General features: G+C 36.0%; 1 protein-coding gene across 1 annotated transcript; it reads left to right on the top strand.

The window, feature by feature from the left end:
• The first annotated feature begins 1746 nt into the window (after positions 1 to 1746).
• XRCC4 (X-ray repair complementing defective repair in Chinese hamster cells 4) lies at positions 1747 to 16942 on the top strand. The gene is made up of 3 exons (XM_010146185.1): positions 1747 to 1885; positions 6583 to 6770; positions 16928 to 16942. The coding sequence occupies exons 1-3, from the start codon at positions 1747 to 1749 to the stop codon at positions 16940 to 16942; spliced, it is 342 nt and encodes a 113-aa protein (XP_010144487.1).
• Positions 16943 to 17245: the final 303 nt, after the last annotated feature.

Genomic DNA, 17245 nt, shown 5'->3' with positions numbered 1-17245 from the left:
CATAAGCAGTGGTGATTTCCGGATGTAAGTAGTAAAGCCATCCCTCTTACTGTTGTTGGTGAATTTAAGATGCTCAGCTCTGTGTTCATGATTTATCTCCTTTTACTCCTGCCATAGCTTTTGAATTCTAAGCTTTTTGGAAGAATATTCTAAACAGGGAAATGTTATGGTGCTTAAGTGTACTTAAGCTTTAAGCTGGAAAAATAAAGCCACCGCTTTGAGGATTTGGTGATGAAGATGTAACGTGTATCAGGTATGCTGGAAGTGCCTAGTGGCATGTTTTAGCCTGGCATTCATAGCAGATGCTTTACATGATGTTGCTCTCATTGTTTAGAAATGCTGTTTTAGTGCAAGGTGATCCATGTTGTGGTTTAATTAGCCATTAGTAGTCGTTAATGTATCGTTTTCTTTGTTGATATCTATAATGAGTATTATTGACAGTGCTGCGGTTGTCTAGCTGTTAGAGCAGCTTTATGCTTGAAAAACAAATCTTGTATTCCTATATTTTACTGGTTTTGAACACTGTGCAGTTGTCTGGACGAGGGAAACGTGTTTTCAGATGCTGTTGAGTGCAGAGTTGAGCAAAGATTGGACACAGTGCAGTTAATACTGTTCTTCCTAACTTGAAAATCCCAACTTTTTGGGAGGCCAGTGGTAGTTAAATCTATATCTAGATTTGGTTCTCAATGTCAGTAAGCAAAGAAAGAGCTTCCCTCTACTACTGCTTGAAGAATACCGTCCCCTCAGAGCCTGAACTGAGCCTGATCACAATTATTTATTGCTGCAATTTAGATAGAAAACTTGATAGAGCTTTTAATACCTAACCCGCCCAGCATCATTGTACTCAGGGCAGGTAGTTGCATTTTTTTCCTGCTTTTATCAATACATGTCATATTTAGTGTGTTAGTAACATGTTCCCTGTTTTCATCCACTTAATTTTTCTAAAACAAAACAGAAAACATTTAAAAGCCCTAAACAACTAAACACCCCAGAACAAACTTTCCAAGTACAGGATAACATAAAGCATTCTCAATGAAAATATCAATGTTTGCTTCAGAATTGGCTGTTTCTTCATTATTTTGGAGGAACAAATTGTGTTTTTAAATTTCTTGGGTACCACAAGGATTCATTACTGTCAAATTAGAGTATGTATAAATACAGAGGATTCTTCAGAAGGTCTTACATCAAGTACGGGCTGCCAAATTGCTTTCATATTGAGCAAAAATGTCGCTGTAGCGTCATAAACTTTTGTTCTCCACAGCATCCAGTTTTTTAAATATTTTCTTTGTTTTCTGGCATCCACTATATCCTCTGCTTTGCAGTGAAGCTTAGTAGCATGCTTTCACTTTCAGATGAGTATTGATTAGTTTGAATTACATTCCATATGCTGCATGTTGTGGTGATAGTGGATGGTAAGTTAACATAGCCATGGGAAGGTGCTTGTATATTAAAATTTTCTGTTACCCAGCTTCCCAACAGCTGGTTTCTTAATTTGGGACTATTCAAATATATTTGATTGTTGGCACTGTTTGTTTAAAACTTACTTATTGTAATCCATTTTTCTGTCTGAAAATATAAGTTCTCTGGAAAATTGAATTTGTGGAGGGAAGTAAAATAAAATTCTAAGCATGCTTATATTTGTTAATTTTTTTCTGAAACATGTTAGGTAAAACTGCTAAGCACATCTGGAAAATAAGCCATTGGTTATAACAAGATTATCTTACTTCCTAAACAGGTGCCTGGAAAATGGACAAGACTTTAAACAGAATTCATCCAGTTACTGATCCAGAAGCAACGTATTTTCTACAAGTATCATGGGAAAAAGATTTAGGCACTGGCTTTGGTATAGTACTTAGTGATGGTCAATGTGCATGGACTGGGACAGGTAATAATGGAAAGAAAAAGTATTTTAAATTATTTCTGTTCTTCATTATTATTTTTAAATGCTTTCTAAACTGTGATTTGCAACTTGTATCAAAAACTTATGAGCATTACCTCTCCCCAGTGATGGAGGAGGTGGAGTTCTTGATATTCTGGGACGTGTCCAGAGATCTTTCAAATCTGAAAAGATTGAGTGTCAGTCCTAATACTAATTAATTTAACATAAGAATATGCAATGTTTTTTCCTTTATCAAGAATGTAATTTCTTGTAGTGATATGGGAGTACCACTTAGGTGTCTTCTTCAGATCCTGGAACAAATATGTTATGCAAGCTCCTTTTGCAAATTATAGTTCAGATAACATTTAATTGCAGATGTTTTTTAAATGGTTTCACAAAATCTTAATAGTAAAAGGCAGCTGTGTTTGGTACTTAGGTGAATTTTTGAAAAGGATAAGGTAAAAATCTTTACAGTATCTTTCTTGAGCATAAGTTGTCAAAAGAAAAAAAAATGGCCTGTGGGATTTTTTCCCCCCCCTCTCAGAAATCTGAGTAAGAGGATGAGTCTGTTGATTATTGCATGCTTCTCTCTCTACACCTAGCGAAAGAAGGAGAGATTTGTGTGTTTCTTTAGAAATGTGTCAAATACTTAATCAAAAGCCCTTCTCTCAGCGGCAAAAATATTTCAAAGGGAGGAAAAATGATGTATTTTACAGTATTGTAGGAAAAACATTTTCTTCATTCTTTTTCTGATTTATAAGAATAGATGTCCATGTAGTTCCTTACTTCGTTGTCCCTGCCTAGTGTATGTTTTTTCTCCCCAGTTCCTACACAAGCCAAGCTTGCAAAAAGGCTTGAGATGTGTGTTTCCGTGTGTATATAGATAGATATAAAAGTGCTGTCTGTATATACATACATGTATGCAAACCCTATAAGTGTGTATATATTTTTATACACCCTATGTGTGTATAAAAAGCTTGTGTGTATAAGAAGCTTGTGTGTATAAAAAGCTTCATCATTCATTAACCTTCTTTTGAATATGTTTTTTTTATTTCAGATCTAGGAAGCCATTTAAAATACATCTCCATATGTATAAAATCTGCTTTTAACATTTCAAACGCTCTATAGATCAGGAGTTCCTGCACAATACAATTACATATATTTCAATGCTGGTTCCTTGTAGTCTGGTATGAAAGGTTTTTCTTTCTTGATTTGACAATAGGATAATCAAACTATGTATTTTCAAAAGAACAAAGAGGATATTAGCATTGATAAATACTTGACTATTTGAGCATACAAGTTTTTCTGTTTGAAAGCTTTTCTGGTTGTTCTTATGTAACTTTAAAACCCCCAGCTTTAAATTCACAGAAAGCTTTCTTTAAATCTGTTATTTTTCTAAATAAAAGCTGAAAGAGTATAGAAAAAATACATAAACAATGTTCTCATTTTGTTAACTTCCTGCATCTGGCGGAATGGCTGGACAATGGCTTCCTGAAACAGAGGACCAGTGAAAGCAAGATGACCTCACTCTATTAAAAGCAGAGAAAGAAACCCACAATAGTTTAGCATAAGCACTGGGTACTCATCCAAAGGAGAGGATTTCTATTTCTTCTGGAGGAGGAATCCGATCCATTTCTAAGGAATTCTTCTGGAATTTGTAGTCCTGTGAATAATTTGATTAGGAGGAAGTTCTTCTGCATGAGGCTTTCCTATAGCACAGATTTGTGTTTTCATACACTCAGCATTGTTTTTTTTCTAAGTTATTATGTCACATTTGAGGCTGCTTAGATTCTAAATTCAAAGCCTGGGAGAAGGGAGAGCAGCGGTCAGAAAATTCTTGCTATGGGATATCCCTTCTAGGTTTCTTATGTTGTAGATTATTTTGCTTGGCAAGTCCTACCAGGAAGTGAATAAGAGTTGCTAAAGAAGTTACCTTTTATGGTTTTTTTTGTCATGATGAAAAGTGTTAGGAGTCCTTTTTAAGAAGGAATGGAAAAGAAAAAGTAAATCTTGGGGGGAAGAAGCACACAATGTGCAATATGATCTAATGTATTCACTTGGGTGAATGCATTGGCTTAAAGAACTGCAGATATATGGATTTATACATTTCATCTTCCTCTAACAATAGATCAGTTCTGCTAATTTTATAAGGTAAAGGAAGAAACATGCAGCATATACAGGCACCACAGAAGGAAAGAAAAACCACAGTGCTTTATTACAGTATATTAGTATCACTTTTTTTTTAGCTTTCTTATTTTCATTAAAAGTTTAATCTTTCTCAGTGTTGAAATCACTGTTCTGGACAAACACTTGTTTTTGCAAGTATTTCCGACTTACTTTTCTACCCCTCTTAGCTTCATGCTAAGATTGTACATGTTTGCATGTTTCTGTCTGTACTATTCTGGAGGCCTTAAGGAGGTTGCCCACTACTACTGGTGGGTTTTCCCTCTGAGCTCTGTCTAGCATCCCGTAGAAGAAATGAGCTAGCTAGATGAAATGATTGTTGGATGTAGCTTATAATAAAACAGAAAGGTTTCGATGGTAAATTTCTTGTCTTTCTCTCCTACGTAGTGGGTCGTTAGCTCTGCAAGGTGTGTGTTGACCAGCTCTGTAGCCCTACCTGTTCACTGACAGCAGTCTTAGCTTTTTTCCTGACAGTAGTCCCACTGTATCATTCTTTTAATGAACATTAAAAGTGCAGCTTTCAGTTTTAAAAAAAAAAAAACAAGATGCAGTTGGCAATTGTTAAGTTTTAAGCCTTTCCGGTAACATGCTTTTCATGCTTAAAATAAGTTTTAAAAATCTTGGAAAATGCTTTTACTGCTTCATTCAAGATACTTAGATGCGTTCAGTTGTGTTGGGGCTTAGGGTTGAGCACTTGGTTTACAGTGAGATAGGGAAGGACTAATACCATGTAAAACTAGTGTTACAGAATTGAGTGTTACAGAATTGAGACGAGTGACAGTCCGGAAAGATGACTGAGGGACTTGACCATCTGTCATGCTAGGAGAAGTTGAGAGAGCTGGGACTGCACAGCCTGGAGGAGAGAAGGCGTAAGCAGATTTTGTCAATGTGTATTAAAACTGAAGTACAAGGAATTCCATTTAAACACAGGAAAGAGACTTTTTTACCGTAGGAGTGGCCAAGCACCAGAACTAATGGCCTGGAGAGAACAGGGGCCCTCAGTCCTTGGAGATATTCAAAACCCGTTCAAAACATGTTCCTGAGCAAACTAGTTGTAGTATAACTATGAGTTCCTTTGTAGTTGACCCATCTTTAACCAGTGAAGTTCGACCGGTGATTCCTTCCAACTTCAACCATTCTTGAGTCTGTGAAAATAAGCTGAAGTTACTGATGATGCAAAAATAATCCCGCAATCCTGAAATGTGTGAGGATGTAACTATTCATAGTAAATAATTATATGTGTACCCTTTCACTGTATTTTTATATGATGGATTAATTTGGTATCTGCTGTTTGGGTTTTTGTGTTGGGTTTTGGTGAGTGTGGTTTTTTGCTTTTTATTGTTTTTTGTGGTTTTTTTTTTTTTCAGGCTATCACAAACTAATGTCCTTTTGTATATCTTGCTCTCAAATGCTGGGCAAATGTAAGAGGGTCTAAGTGCAAGCAGGCATAAATGACAATCTAGACCAGTCTTACTCAGAAGCCTTGTCAGAAGAAAAGGGAACCTTTCTGTTAATCAAGTAAACAGTCTAAAATACTGTGTGGGTAGGCTACATGTTAAAGCCTGCATTACATTATATACATCCTGTCTTAACTTTAGGGTCTTGGCTTATATCTGTCTGTGCAAGAAACTCTGCACTCCTCATTGAGATTATTATTCTGATTAACGTTTGATCTCTAAAAGTACTGAGGAAAGGTACGTAGGATAAAATAAAGAGGAAAGAAAATAACTAGGGCCCAGGTGGCAAAGCTAGGAACTGTTTCTTGCTGCTCATAGTGAAAGGTGATGTGTCTTGGCAAGCTGCCATTTCAGTTTGAAGGTTAACCAAAAGGCAGTTTAGGAAGACATAAATGATTAGAAGCAAACAAGAAAGGCTATCATGGTTCTTAATGACAATACATCTTTATTGGCCTGATCCCTACAGTATTCAACCATTCCTCATCTTCAAGGAATCCAATAAAGTTTTCTTAATAGATGTTTTGTAATGTAGATTGGAGATACATCCCCCATTTAGTGGTCCTTGTATGTGGATCATAAAACACGGATTCTCAAGCCTCTAGGTGTAGCTTCATTTGTAAATTGACAGTTTATTTTGTTTTAAGATTTTAAGTTACAAACTTGGAAAACAGGATCAAGAATGTGTGAAGAGCCAATTGCATCTGTCTTTCAGGGATTAGATTACACACTTTCAAAGAGAACTGAGAGGGCACAATAAATCATAGTTAACACATTCCACTCTTTGTTGTAAGGTTAGTTTACTCAGAATGACTGTAGGCAAGTAGAATTGTGGACTAGTAGCAATACACCATTTACAGATAAGAAATAAGTTCTGTGCCTTTTTTTCCTATGAAAAGCACGGTACTCCTGCTACATTTCCATTAGTGCCTGGCACACTGATATATGTCAAGGAAAGAACAGTCTCCTAATATTTGCCTGTCCCATAAGGTGCATGAGTGTGTGTCTGTATGTACATATATGGGTTTACACACTATTTATTTCTGATATGTTTCTTTCTGATAGTGTCTGAAGCTGAAATTTCTAGGGAGGCTGCTGACATGGAAATGAATAGAGAAAAGTATGTTGAAGAACTCAAGAAAGCATTGATAACTGGAGAAGAATCAGCTGGCAAATATAACTTTGCTATTTCAAGAGAAGAAGAAAATATGGAGTGTCACTTTTCCTATGAAAGAAATCTGAAAGATGGCTCTGTAAGTATAGCTAAAAGTTTAAATTTTGGGAAGTTGGTACAGTTCTGTATTTTATTATGTTCTTCAAAATCAATACCGGTGATACCTATTTCACATTGAATGAATATTGTGAACTCTGCCACAGGCCAAACTAGAAATAAGTTTGTCGTTTCCTGTCAAAGCCTGGTTATCAATAGAACTATTTCTGTGTTACATTCCTAAATGCTACTGAAAATAGTATTAGTTCTTTGAGTTTTGTTAGTGTAGAGATAGGGTGAGGAAAAACGGTTTTAAACTAAAGGGGGTAGATTTAGAGTAGATATTAGGAAGAAATTCTGCACTGTGAGGATGGTGAGGCACTGGTGCAGGTTACCCAGAGAAGTTGTGGATGCCTCATCCCTGGAAACATTCCAGGTCAGGCTGGATGGGGCTTTCAGCAACCTGATTTAGTGGAAGTTGTCTCTGCCCATGGCAGGGACTTTGGAACTAGATGATCTTCAAGGCCCCTTCCAACCCAAACCACTCTATGATTCTGTGATTTATGTTTTGTTTTTATTTTTTTTAAGCTGGCTATGCCTACATGTTGCAGCTGCAGTTTAGTATTTAGCTGGTATGTGCCATAAGCTGTAACTTTGATTTTAATTCCTAACTTGGGAAATATGCTTCCTTTTTGTATTTCCAGCCACATGCATTTCTGCTTTGATTGTTTCTTCTTTATTCTCTCTATGTACTCATCTAAATAAGGAAGAATATTAAAATCTAAAGTAAGATTATTTTCAAATGCTAAAACGTAATTTTCAAATGAGCTTTTCTATTACTTCAAATATTTTGGAAGCCAACCCTAAAATTATTTCATGCTTTAAATTACAACTGGGAATATGATTCCACGCTGGTTTCTTGACTGCAAAGGAAAGGACCCTCTTAAAACAAGAAAGAAACCAATGTAACTTGTGTCTGTAGACGCTTTTGGTTATTTCAGGTAGTGCTTTAGGTTTGGTGTTAAAAGTTTTCTAAGCAAGAAAGTAGTTTAAGGTAATTCTCTTTGCTGGTACTGTTTTTGTTGTTTTTTCTCCTCTAAAAATTGTTGCTCTGCCTTTCCCAGGGTTTGTCACAGCTTCAGTTGTGCTAGGATAGCAGTTGGGCTGACCAATACTCAGCCACATTAGTAAAATGATTTGAGTTTAAAAAGCACTGATTTAAAGTTGCAGTGATCCAGCTTAGGACACAGTTCTGCAATTGGTATCACTGGTATTGAGGGGAAATAAATTGTGGAGAAAGAATGGAGATGACATTGCAGATAGAGAAGAGTAGGAATGTCTTTGGCCAGATCTTTGTCTTTTACCTGAGGAAAAAATCTAGCACAGAGTTGTGTCTGGGGGCGAAGTGTCTGGGGATTATTTTATTTTTAAAAATTTCTTCAGACTGTTGAGACATGCTTTGCATTTGATTTGGTTAATTTTGGCAGGTACCTCCTTTTAATAAACTAGCAGAGGTATCTGACTTGTGACAAACCACCAAACCAAAATAAACAATCTTCTCTGGGATGTGTCTGTTGAAAGTGGAAGTTGGTAATACTTTTTTCCTCTAAATTGGAAGTAAGCAAAGAATGCGGTATAGGTATTGGTCATAAACCTGAAATGCAAGTGTGTGTCTGTTTCATGTAACTATTTCATGAGATGACGAAAATATCTCTTTGAAGAGAGGGGCCATTCAGGTGACCTAATCAGTAGCAGCCCGCATGCTCATTGTCAGGGTCTTGGCTACGTTTTAGTAAGCAGAGAAAGACAGATTCAGTGGAATGAAGTTTAGCTTCTTAAGAGTACTTTGTTATTGGCCTTATTCTGTGTGCAGTGTAGGAAATTGCAGCATGATTTGGCTCTTGATTGAGGTGCCAAAAGTTAGGTGATGTAAATATCTCAATCTGTTTTATCAGTATTTCTGTGTACTTACCCAAGGCCTTGTGGACGCTATACCCCCTTCTTGACAGTTCTTGTGAGCACACAGGGCTGAGTGCTGTTCACAAAGGATCTAGGTCAAAAGTGCTGTGTTACAGCAGGATTACAAGATTAGAACCAAATTGTGCTTAAAAAATAAGAGCAGTAATTTTAAGTATCCTGTTTCTCTTGTCTGTGTCACACATAATATATTCTAAATACTGGTCAGATGAAATACATGCTATATTTTTTATTAAGGGGAAAATACCTTCATGTATGTGGGCCCACCTAATGAATGAGCAGTTAAGGCTTACAAGAAATTGAATTCATTTGAAAGCATCTTTATGTTGATTTGGGGAAATAATAACCTGACCAAAGAAACTGAAAATACAAAGTGTCCTGATGGCTATGCATTCGTTTAGCTTTGGGTGTCAAAAGAGTGTTTTTAGAAAAGATGTCATTTACTGGGGGAAAAAGAATTACACCTTTTTTCCTTCCTGTACTAACCAATGCCTACAGATAAAATTGCCAAAGCCTTTGTCAACATTAGAAATGCTGACAAAATACAGCTTTCAGGCGTATAATAGAGTGATTCAAATGTTCTTCAATTCTGTCTGAAAGTATTCATGGTGTATATCCTTCACCATCAGATTTGGAAATTCCTGGGCTCTGTATATCCAGACAGCTGAGATTCAGCTAAATGTGCGTTTACCACAGAGGAAGGCTAGAGAAACACAGTAGTTTCTGTGCGTGACAAATTCAGTGTTTATGTCTTATCAGTGCTTATTTTTCTTTCGGGCTATTTGTCTTTGTCTTTTAGTCATTATGAATATTTTCTCTTTTCATATTTCATCAACCATATATATACGCAAAGTTCAATCTTCCCAGTCTTGGGAAGAGCATTGCGAGGTGGGGGGAGAGGGACATAGGATGATGACAGTGATGTATGTGGACACAGACAAGCTTTTGGTTAAATTGTACTGCATTTCTTTTGTTATATGTGCTACCTGCAGTCAAAATGAGAGATGTAGTTAGTCTTTATGTTTGGGTTTTTGTTTTGTTTTAAACGAGGTCATAAAGGAAAAGGAACAATCATTTCTGATTTTGACAGCAGTGCATGTAATACCGCTTTTAAGTTTCCTACTTCTCTTCTCCTATCCCATTATGTTATTAATCACCATTGTGAGAAGTCCTTTAAATTATCAAGAATAATTAAAGGATCCTTAAATCTATGTTTTTATCATTTGATATATAACAAAAGGAGACATGACAGGAAAGTGTTCGTGAAGATGTGGTTGGTTGCATTTGAATACTGAATGTTTTACTTAGTCTTAAATGATGCGGTTAACCCTTTATGGTTAATAATTCACCAAAAGTTCTGAAATGCATTGTTGTACTTTGTGAGCTAGAAAATGCTTATTAATTCATGCAGCTATCCCAACAAATTTTTCATCAAGTAAGTGCATAAGTGCTGAAGAATAAATTTTGTACTCTTGGAAAATCAATATACCTTTTATTAGAGTTATATGCATGCTTTTATACACAAACTTGATTATTTTAATTAATTTTAATGAAACCTAGCTACAACGTGATGTTGATCACTACCAGTCACCTGTGCCCATCTAAGCCAGCGATTTCTAGTGCAGTGCTCTACCATAGTTCTCCATCCAGTCTGAATAAACCTCTCATTCCTATAAAAAATGAAGAATAGAATTTCTGTTAAATATTATGCCTCTTTTCTTCTGAATACATTATAGATTCAATTGATTTATGTCCCAGGCCATTATTTACAAACAGCATTTACACAGCTGATAAGTAATTGCTGGCTGAAAAGTCTGTGAGGATTAGGTACATGATGGGTGTACTCCAAAGGGAAGGAACAAGTTAGAAGCATCTTGAAGAATTAACAGTGGTAAACTCTTGCTTTTTGTTCTGTCTCCTTGTTAAGAAAATTCATATTTTTTGTAGATACTGTAGTTTTAGTGCACAATATCAAATAATGTTCTCGATGCATTTATAATTCACGCTATTTAATTAGAGTATGTTGTTTACAAATTTTTGTAACTTTAATTTACGAAGAGAATGTGTCTGAGGAGGCAGAAAAAGAGCGATAAACTACAGCTCTTTTTGTATATCATGCATGTGGGAGACTTATATTGCTACATCTGTGCACACTGACTTGGTGTATCCCTTGATCCCTGTTTTTTTGCAAATACCTGCACATGTGAAACATGCTCCGCACATGATTAGCATGCTTCCTATATAGATTAGGAACTTAGTAAACATCTAATTCGTAATAAGTAGCAATTAGTATTTAAAATTTTAAGCCTTAAAAAGCAGTGTTTACAGTGTTACAGATTGGTATTTTTAATCATTATTGATTTATGTAAGTAAAGCTAGCTATATCACCAGCGTCACTTAACTTTTCTATTTATGAGCATTATTTTCAGTTTGGTAATTACCAATGCTGAAATAATGTATGTGTATATAAATTATCAACACATACATAATTTTCAGGGGTTTAGTGAGTGTATATGAATTACTTTTTCAATAGTCTGTTTTTCTGAGATGTTTTTAGGTAGCGCATTTGTATATTTGGTTTTCAGTCTTCTGGTAGAGACTATCTGTAAGTCATTTTGGACTAGTGACTGATAATTGTCACTTGATGATGATAAAATGTGTTACAAACTGAATTTTTACTTGCATAACTGTACTAAACTGGTATTTGAAATAATTTTTCCTTCTTTGGAGCATCTTGCTCAAAATCCGCTTCCCTCCAACATAATTAAGTGCCAAAACTCTATTGGGTGGTCTATAGGAGTGCATATAAAAATAAGGGAGTGATGTTAAGCAAAGGAAAATGTAGGCATGTGTAGGAAATATTTTCTGACGTTGAAATTTGCTGTACTACTGAAGTGTTTGCAAGAGGAAGTGATAGCAGCCCCGTTGCATCAGTCACTCAGACTGGGCAAAGGAATGGAGAATGTACTGTAAGTTACTGTCCTGCATTGGCAGTATGGTACATTGCATGACTTAATAGGTGTTCTCCATCCGAAAAACCTGAGAATCTCTGCTTCCCTGCCCAGACTGCTGTATATGTGAACTCCATTGGTCTGTGGTGCAATGAATATATTAACTAAGGCACTTGTATTTACAGACAGGCAGACACACATCAGTTGAAAAGTAATGGGGTGGAGGAACTACTTTTTGCAAGTTGTCTCCTGAAGATAGGGTTATCATTCCTCATTAGGTGCCACAGCTTGGGTGGTCAAAGTTTTTTGTGTCTTTTGTAGTGTAGATGGAACATTTGACAGTGGTCAGTCTGGCAGATTCTACACTGTAGCAATAAAAGTTGTCATTGTAAACATCTTCTCATTGAGGTGAGCTTACAAACAAGCCCTTGAAGATCTGTTTGCTTTTCCATTCCAAGATGATAGGGAAAAATAATTATCCCTTATCAGCTTATGGAAATAAGTAAGTTTAGATATTAAAAACTTGCCTGTATTTCGTCAAATTATTTTCCCTTCTTTTGTATTGGCTCATTAAGGCTCATTAAGGAATTATTATCCAGAGCCGTATTTTAAAGGCCAAGGAGACCTGCAATATTGTAGGGGAGTGTAAGATGGCAGGCTCATCCACATGTGAAATCTCTCTGGCAATTTTTTTTTATACTTTTACCATCAACATAAATAAAGATCAGGTGTGTCATTTACAGCATCTGTGTTTACAGTCATTCAGAAGACTATGGTTTCCAAATTCGCCTGTTGTTTAGTTGGTGAACAGATAAATTCCTTCCATGAAGTGATGTCTACCACCAAAGCTAGATGTTTAAAAGAAACATATGCCGCTATTCTCATAGGATGTAACCAAACATACATCTTTAAAAGTGTTTATACTGTTTATATAATTAACATATAGTAACAATTTATATGTGAGACTTATGTAATGAATGAGTCTACTTAAGTGCCGAGGGGTTTTTTTTGAATGGATTGAAAGCCTACCCAAGTCACAAATAATTCGTATTTGATTTAGAGTAGATATCTATGACATGTTTATTTTGCAGTGTCGTAGTTGCATGTAATTTTAACAGTATCAGAATAAGAATCATACTCTAACTTAAGTCCTTAAGTAAGTAGCTTCTTACTTACCTTTTTGAAATGGTGATCAAAAAAAGACAAAATGCTGAGTTTTGTAAATACTTGTTCTCACTGTATCTCAGCGTGATGTAGCTGAGCCTAAAAAATAATGCCTTTAAAATATCTGATTTATTTTGTGATTTTTCTTCCTTTTGACAGGTGGCTTCGCCATAGAGCGTTCAGCTCTCCTGCTAAGGAGCTTTTCTAGGGTGGCGAGGGCAAAGTAGCTGTTAAGAGTCACATTAAAATAACAATGGGTTTGCTATACAGTGGGACTTGTGTGTCAAGCCAGCTGCAGCGCAAAATGGGCCACACACAGAGCAATCGCAGTAAGGGGCCATTGAGGCTGGGCCAGCTAAACTGCTGCCACCTAAACAAACACCATCACAGAGTCAGTGATTTAGCGCTTGATCTAAGTAGGTGACCACTTGGAAGTAAATCTTTCCAAGTACTTTAGCAAGTCACTCCACATATAATAAATAATGGAAATCCGGCAAGATTTTTTTTTGTACTGGCAATTAAATTGATTAAATAGCCTTTGATAAACAATTATTTGAGTGCTAGCAGTCTTCTTTTTTACCGTAATGTGACAGGCTCTGTTTTTTTCCTCGCCTTTTGTGTAAATTTGTAAACAGGGAGGATAGGACCTTAAGAAATTCCGCCTTAGATACAGTAACGTTGCTAATTAGGCTGGTGGAAGAGATGCTATTTTCTCTTCCATTTCCTGTGGCTGCTTTTCCGTGGTCGTTTCTGTGAGTTCATTGTGAGTTTACTACAAGTTTAAAAATAGTTGGAGACTCTGCTAACCAAAACTTTTCACAGCGTACAGAATGAGTTAAGTAGAATTGATAGAGCTCTGTATGTTGTCCACGCTGTCTTGGTTCAAGGTTTGAATAGTTACTTTCCTCCAAACAACCGAGGATGTGTTGTTTGGATAACAAAGGTCACCGAGAGTTCAGGTTGTTTCCCAGGCAATTCGACGAACTGCTCAGCTGAAAAGACAGAAAGCTGAGATGATTAATTTTTAGGTCAGTGTAAAAGCAATGACTCTTCTGCATCATTTATATCCTGAAGTACATAGACATAAATTGACTATAGGTTTAAAAGTGTACACTTGAATGAGCTTCTTGGAAGCCCAAGTTTAGAAATAGCTTACTAATGTGGCTTATGTAATGAAAACACAAAGTGTTACATCTCAGACTTCTAGGTGCCACATGATTTTCCCCATCTCTCCTGATGTGTACCATTATGAATTCTTCAGGTCTTGTAGGTACTCTTTAAAAGCAGTGGGTCAGTTCTGTAGCCTTGAAGTGAGAAAAGCTTTTTTTTTTTGAAGAAAATTCTTTTCCCCCTCCCAGTATTAATATGTATACAATATTTGACCAAAGTCTTGGAGAATTAAGTTATGCTGATTTCCTTGTTTAGCTATTTGATTGTTTAAGCTGTTTGCTGCTTCTGGTAGGCAATGATTTGGAGTACTGTTGGGAGGGATGTACATTTAAAGCACTGGTAGTATATACCTTTAAAAATGGTGGATTGTTGGAAAAGGAAGAATCAAAACACTGCTGCAAATATGCTCCAGTTCCTTTCTACCTGTTAGAATTTGTGGATTTCACTGGATCTATCCAATTGAACAAAAGTAGTAGTTTTAACTGTTTTAAGGCCTATGGTAAATAACACTATAAAGGTAATTTTCTTATTTCAGGAGTGCAATGATGGTCTTAAATATATTAAAAATAACTAAAATGTTACTAAAGTAGCAAATTAACAAATAGTGATTGATTTATACAAGAAAAACTGTCAGTTGTGCTTTCTCCCTCCTGGTGTTATTGTATTGTCTCCACTCCTTCAGATTTTCCCTTTCTGGAATACCTGCTGTGCATTTTAAATCTCTGTGTAGACATCAAGGCGTACTTCTACTTGTACAGCTGAGTGCAAATGCTTTCATTTTGGGAGGAAAAATCTTTAAATCATGGAGCATTGACAAGTCTTGGTTTCCCAAGAAAAATATAGAAGACAGTAGGTGCTCTGGAAAAGAGATTGAGTGGGGGTTTTAAAACTTTACTACAAGGGTCTAGTCCCATATCTCTGAAGGGATGAACAACAGTCAGAGCCTGAAGAATGGCAAGAATCTCACCTACGTTCCTCTTCAGAAACTTTTTTACAGCTGCAGAGGAAGCGTTCATCTTTCTGCCAGCAAAGTCACAGGAAAGCCCTCAAGCTCAGGATAAAGTTTTGTTGAATTTTGTGTTCACTAAATTTTACCAGTAGAATATTGAATGGATATGTTTTAACCCTCCAAGCTTTGGGCAATTGCTTCTAATGAATTTCAACACACACAACTAGTTCTGCAGTTACGTTCTGAAGTTGTCTTGAAATGGAAGAAAAGGGCAAATTTGAGATTTCCAGTATATTTAAAAAAACTGGCAAATACAGAAATATCTTTGTGTGATGTGAAACAGAAGTAAGGTAGCTGTACTTGCAGTGAGGAAGGTGTTACTCTTCCTCTTGTTTTCTTCCCTGAAGTTGCAGTGATGTGAAATACATACATCTTTGCTTCTTCACTTATCTTACAAAGTTACTGTGTATTAGTAATTCTGACATAAAATCAGTTTGCTTTAAACAGTGGAAACAAGTTCCTAATTTCGTTGTTCAGTAATCAGAACAATGTCAATTGTTTCTGGCGGAATGGTGCTGTTCTAATTATGCTACCTTACTGTAAAATGTTGTTCCTGACTTCAGGATTTCACATTGGAATTAGGATGCTAATTACTGCCCGTTAGATGTCAGATGGCATATGGAGCAAGTTTTGGTTTTTATCACAGAGGACAAAGCCTAAGGCTCTTTGATTTGAGATTTAAAATTTGAAGCCAAATTTCATAAATATTTGAAATTTTGTCAAGTCAAATACTCATTTAGAATTGCTCTAAAAGATATTGGTATCACTGGAAAATCTTTCGGAAGGTAGGTTCTCTGATTTTCAAAACTTGAATGTGGTTCTCCTACAGGAGGTAAATACAGTGTACAATTTCCAGAGTAACTTTCTGCATGGTATTATTCTATGGAAAAGCTCTTCCACAGAAGATGGTTTGTCTTGTTGTCTTTTTTGATTCCTCTCAGATGCTCCTGCAAATAGCGTCTTAAATTTCATTTAAAATTTGATGTTAATTGCTTTGTTGATTATAAGATGTAACTGGTACTAGTTTGGGGGTTTGGGGGCGGGGGTGGGGGGTGGTTTCAGGACACAAATCCATGTCTTCCTGCATGTGTTCCTCTCTGTTTTGGGGTTTTCTTTAGACTTTGAGGTACAGATTTCTGTTCTATTCATATAAGCACATTGTCTTCTCAGTGTACTTTATCTTCATCTTCTCAGTGCATGATTAATACCTGCAGGATATTAGCGTAACATAAATATGTAAGCATATATTGTGATAGCAGAACCTTGCTGATGCTCTAAAGAATTAAGAGGTACCAAAAAGTGGAATTTGGATAATTTACTGCTCATTCAGTCTGTATTATTGCAACTTTACATTATTATAAACCTTTTAGCTTGAATTAAATGTGAGGGAAGCAGGGGCCAGGAGTGGAAAAAAGCCTATAACACAGAGATATCAGTTGGAAAAGTAAAATTACGCATGAATGTCCTCATCCTCTCCAATAATAAATTTCATTCTCCAGTCCTAGAATTGCTACTGTGGCCTTTATTAGGAAATAACATCCATCACATTGAAATCAGATGTGTAAATCTCATCAGATTTAGTCTGCTACACACTGTGAGGGACTTCTAAGGGAACCTCTTACATGAGAGGTCTTCTGGTTTGCAAAGTGATGTGTTTCAATAATAGTTTCCATCAATAAATAGAAATATTTCATTTTAGCTGTCTTGCATCTCTACATTCCTGTATTTTCTTCATAGAAATATTGCTGAATTATTTGCATAATCGGGTCCAAGCTATGTTATAGTTTGTGTATGTGTTTACATATAAACTGGTAAGTGTGGATTATTGTGCCCTTAGTCTAAACCTATTTTAAATTGCTCTTTTTCTTACTTGAAAATAGTGCATGAAACATACTCTTCATTATAGAATGATGCTTAATATATCTGCAGTTTAGCTTGGGATAAAATTCTAGCTTAGCTAAAGTGACTTAATGCAGAACTAGAATTACCAACCTCAAATTTTTAGCTTCTTGTTTCATTTTATACTAGTTTTCTGTGCGCTTAGCTGATTGCTGTACAATTCACAAAGCAATAGGAGATAGATTTTTGTGACTTCATACTGAACTCGGTATCTTGCACTTGTAATTTGTAGCTGTTCAGTTTTAGCTAGAATGAGAATTTGTTATTCTGTGCATAGCTAGTCCATCCCAGAAACATTGTGTGGATGGATTTTTGCTATTTGTTTGAAGTAAACTTGACCACACTCTT

Source organism: Buceros rhinoceros, unplaced genomic scaffold (genome assembly GCF_000710305.1).
Source record: "Buceros rhinoceros silvestris isolate BGI_N320 unplaced genomic scaffold, ASM71030v1 scaffold14262, whole genome shotgun sequence".
Taxonomy (NCBI): domain Eukaryota; kingdom Metazoa; phylum Chordata; class Aves; order Bucerotiformes; family Bucerotidae; genus Buceros; species Buceros rhinoceros.
This window is presented reverse-complemented; position numbering and strand designations above follow the sequence as displayed.

Excerpts from the sequence above, each read along its gene's own strand:
- XRCC4 (XM_010146185.1), top strand. The coding sequence starts at position 1,747 with ATGGACAAGACTTTAAACAGAATTCATCCAGTTACTGATCCAGAAGCA. Across the intron at positions 1,886-6,582 it reads ATGTGCATGGACTGGGACAG|TGTCTGAAGCTGAAATTTCT; the intron begins GTAATAATGGAA and ends TCTTTCTGATAG.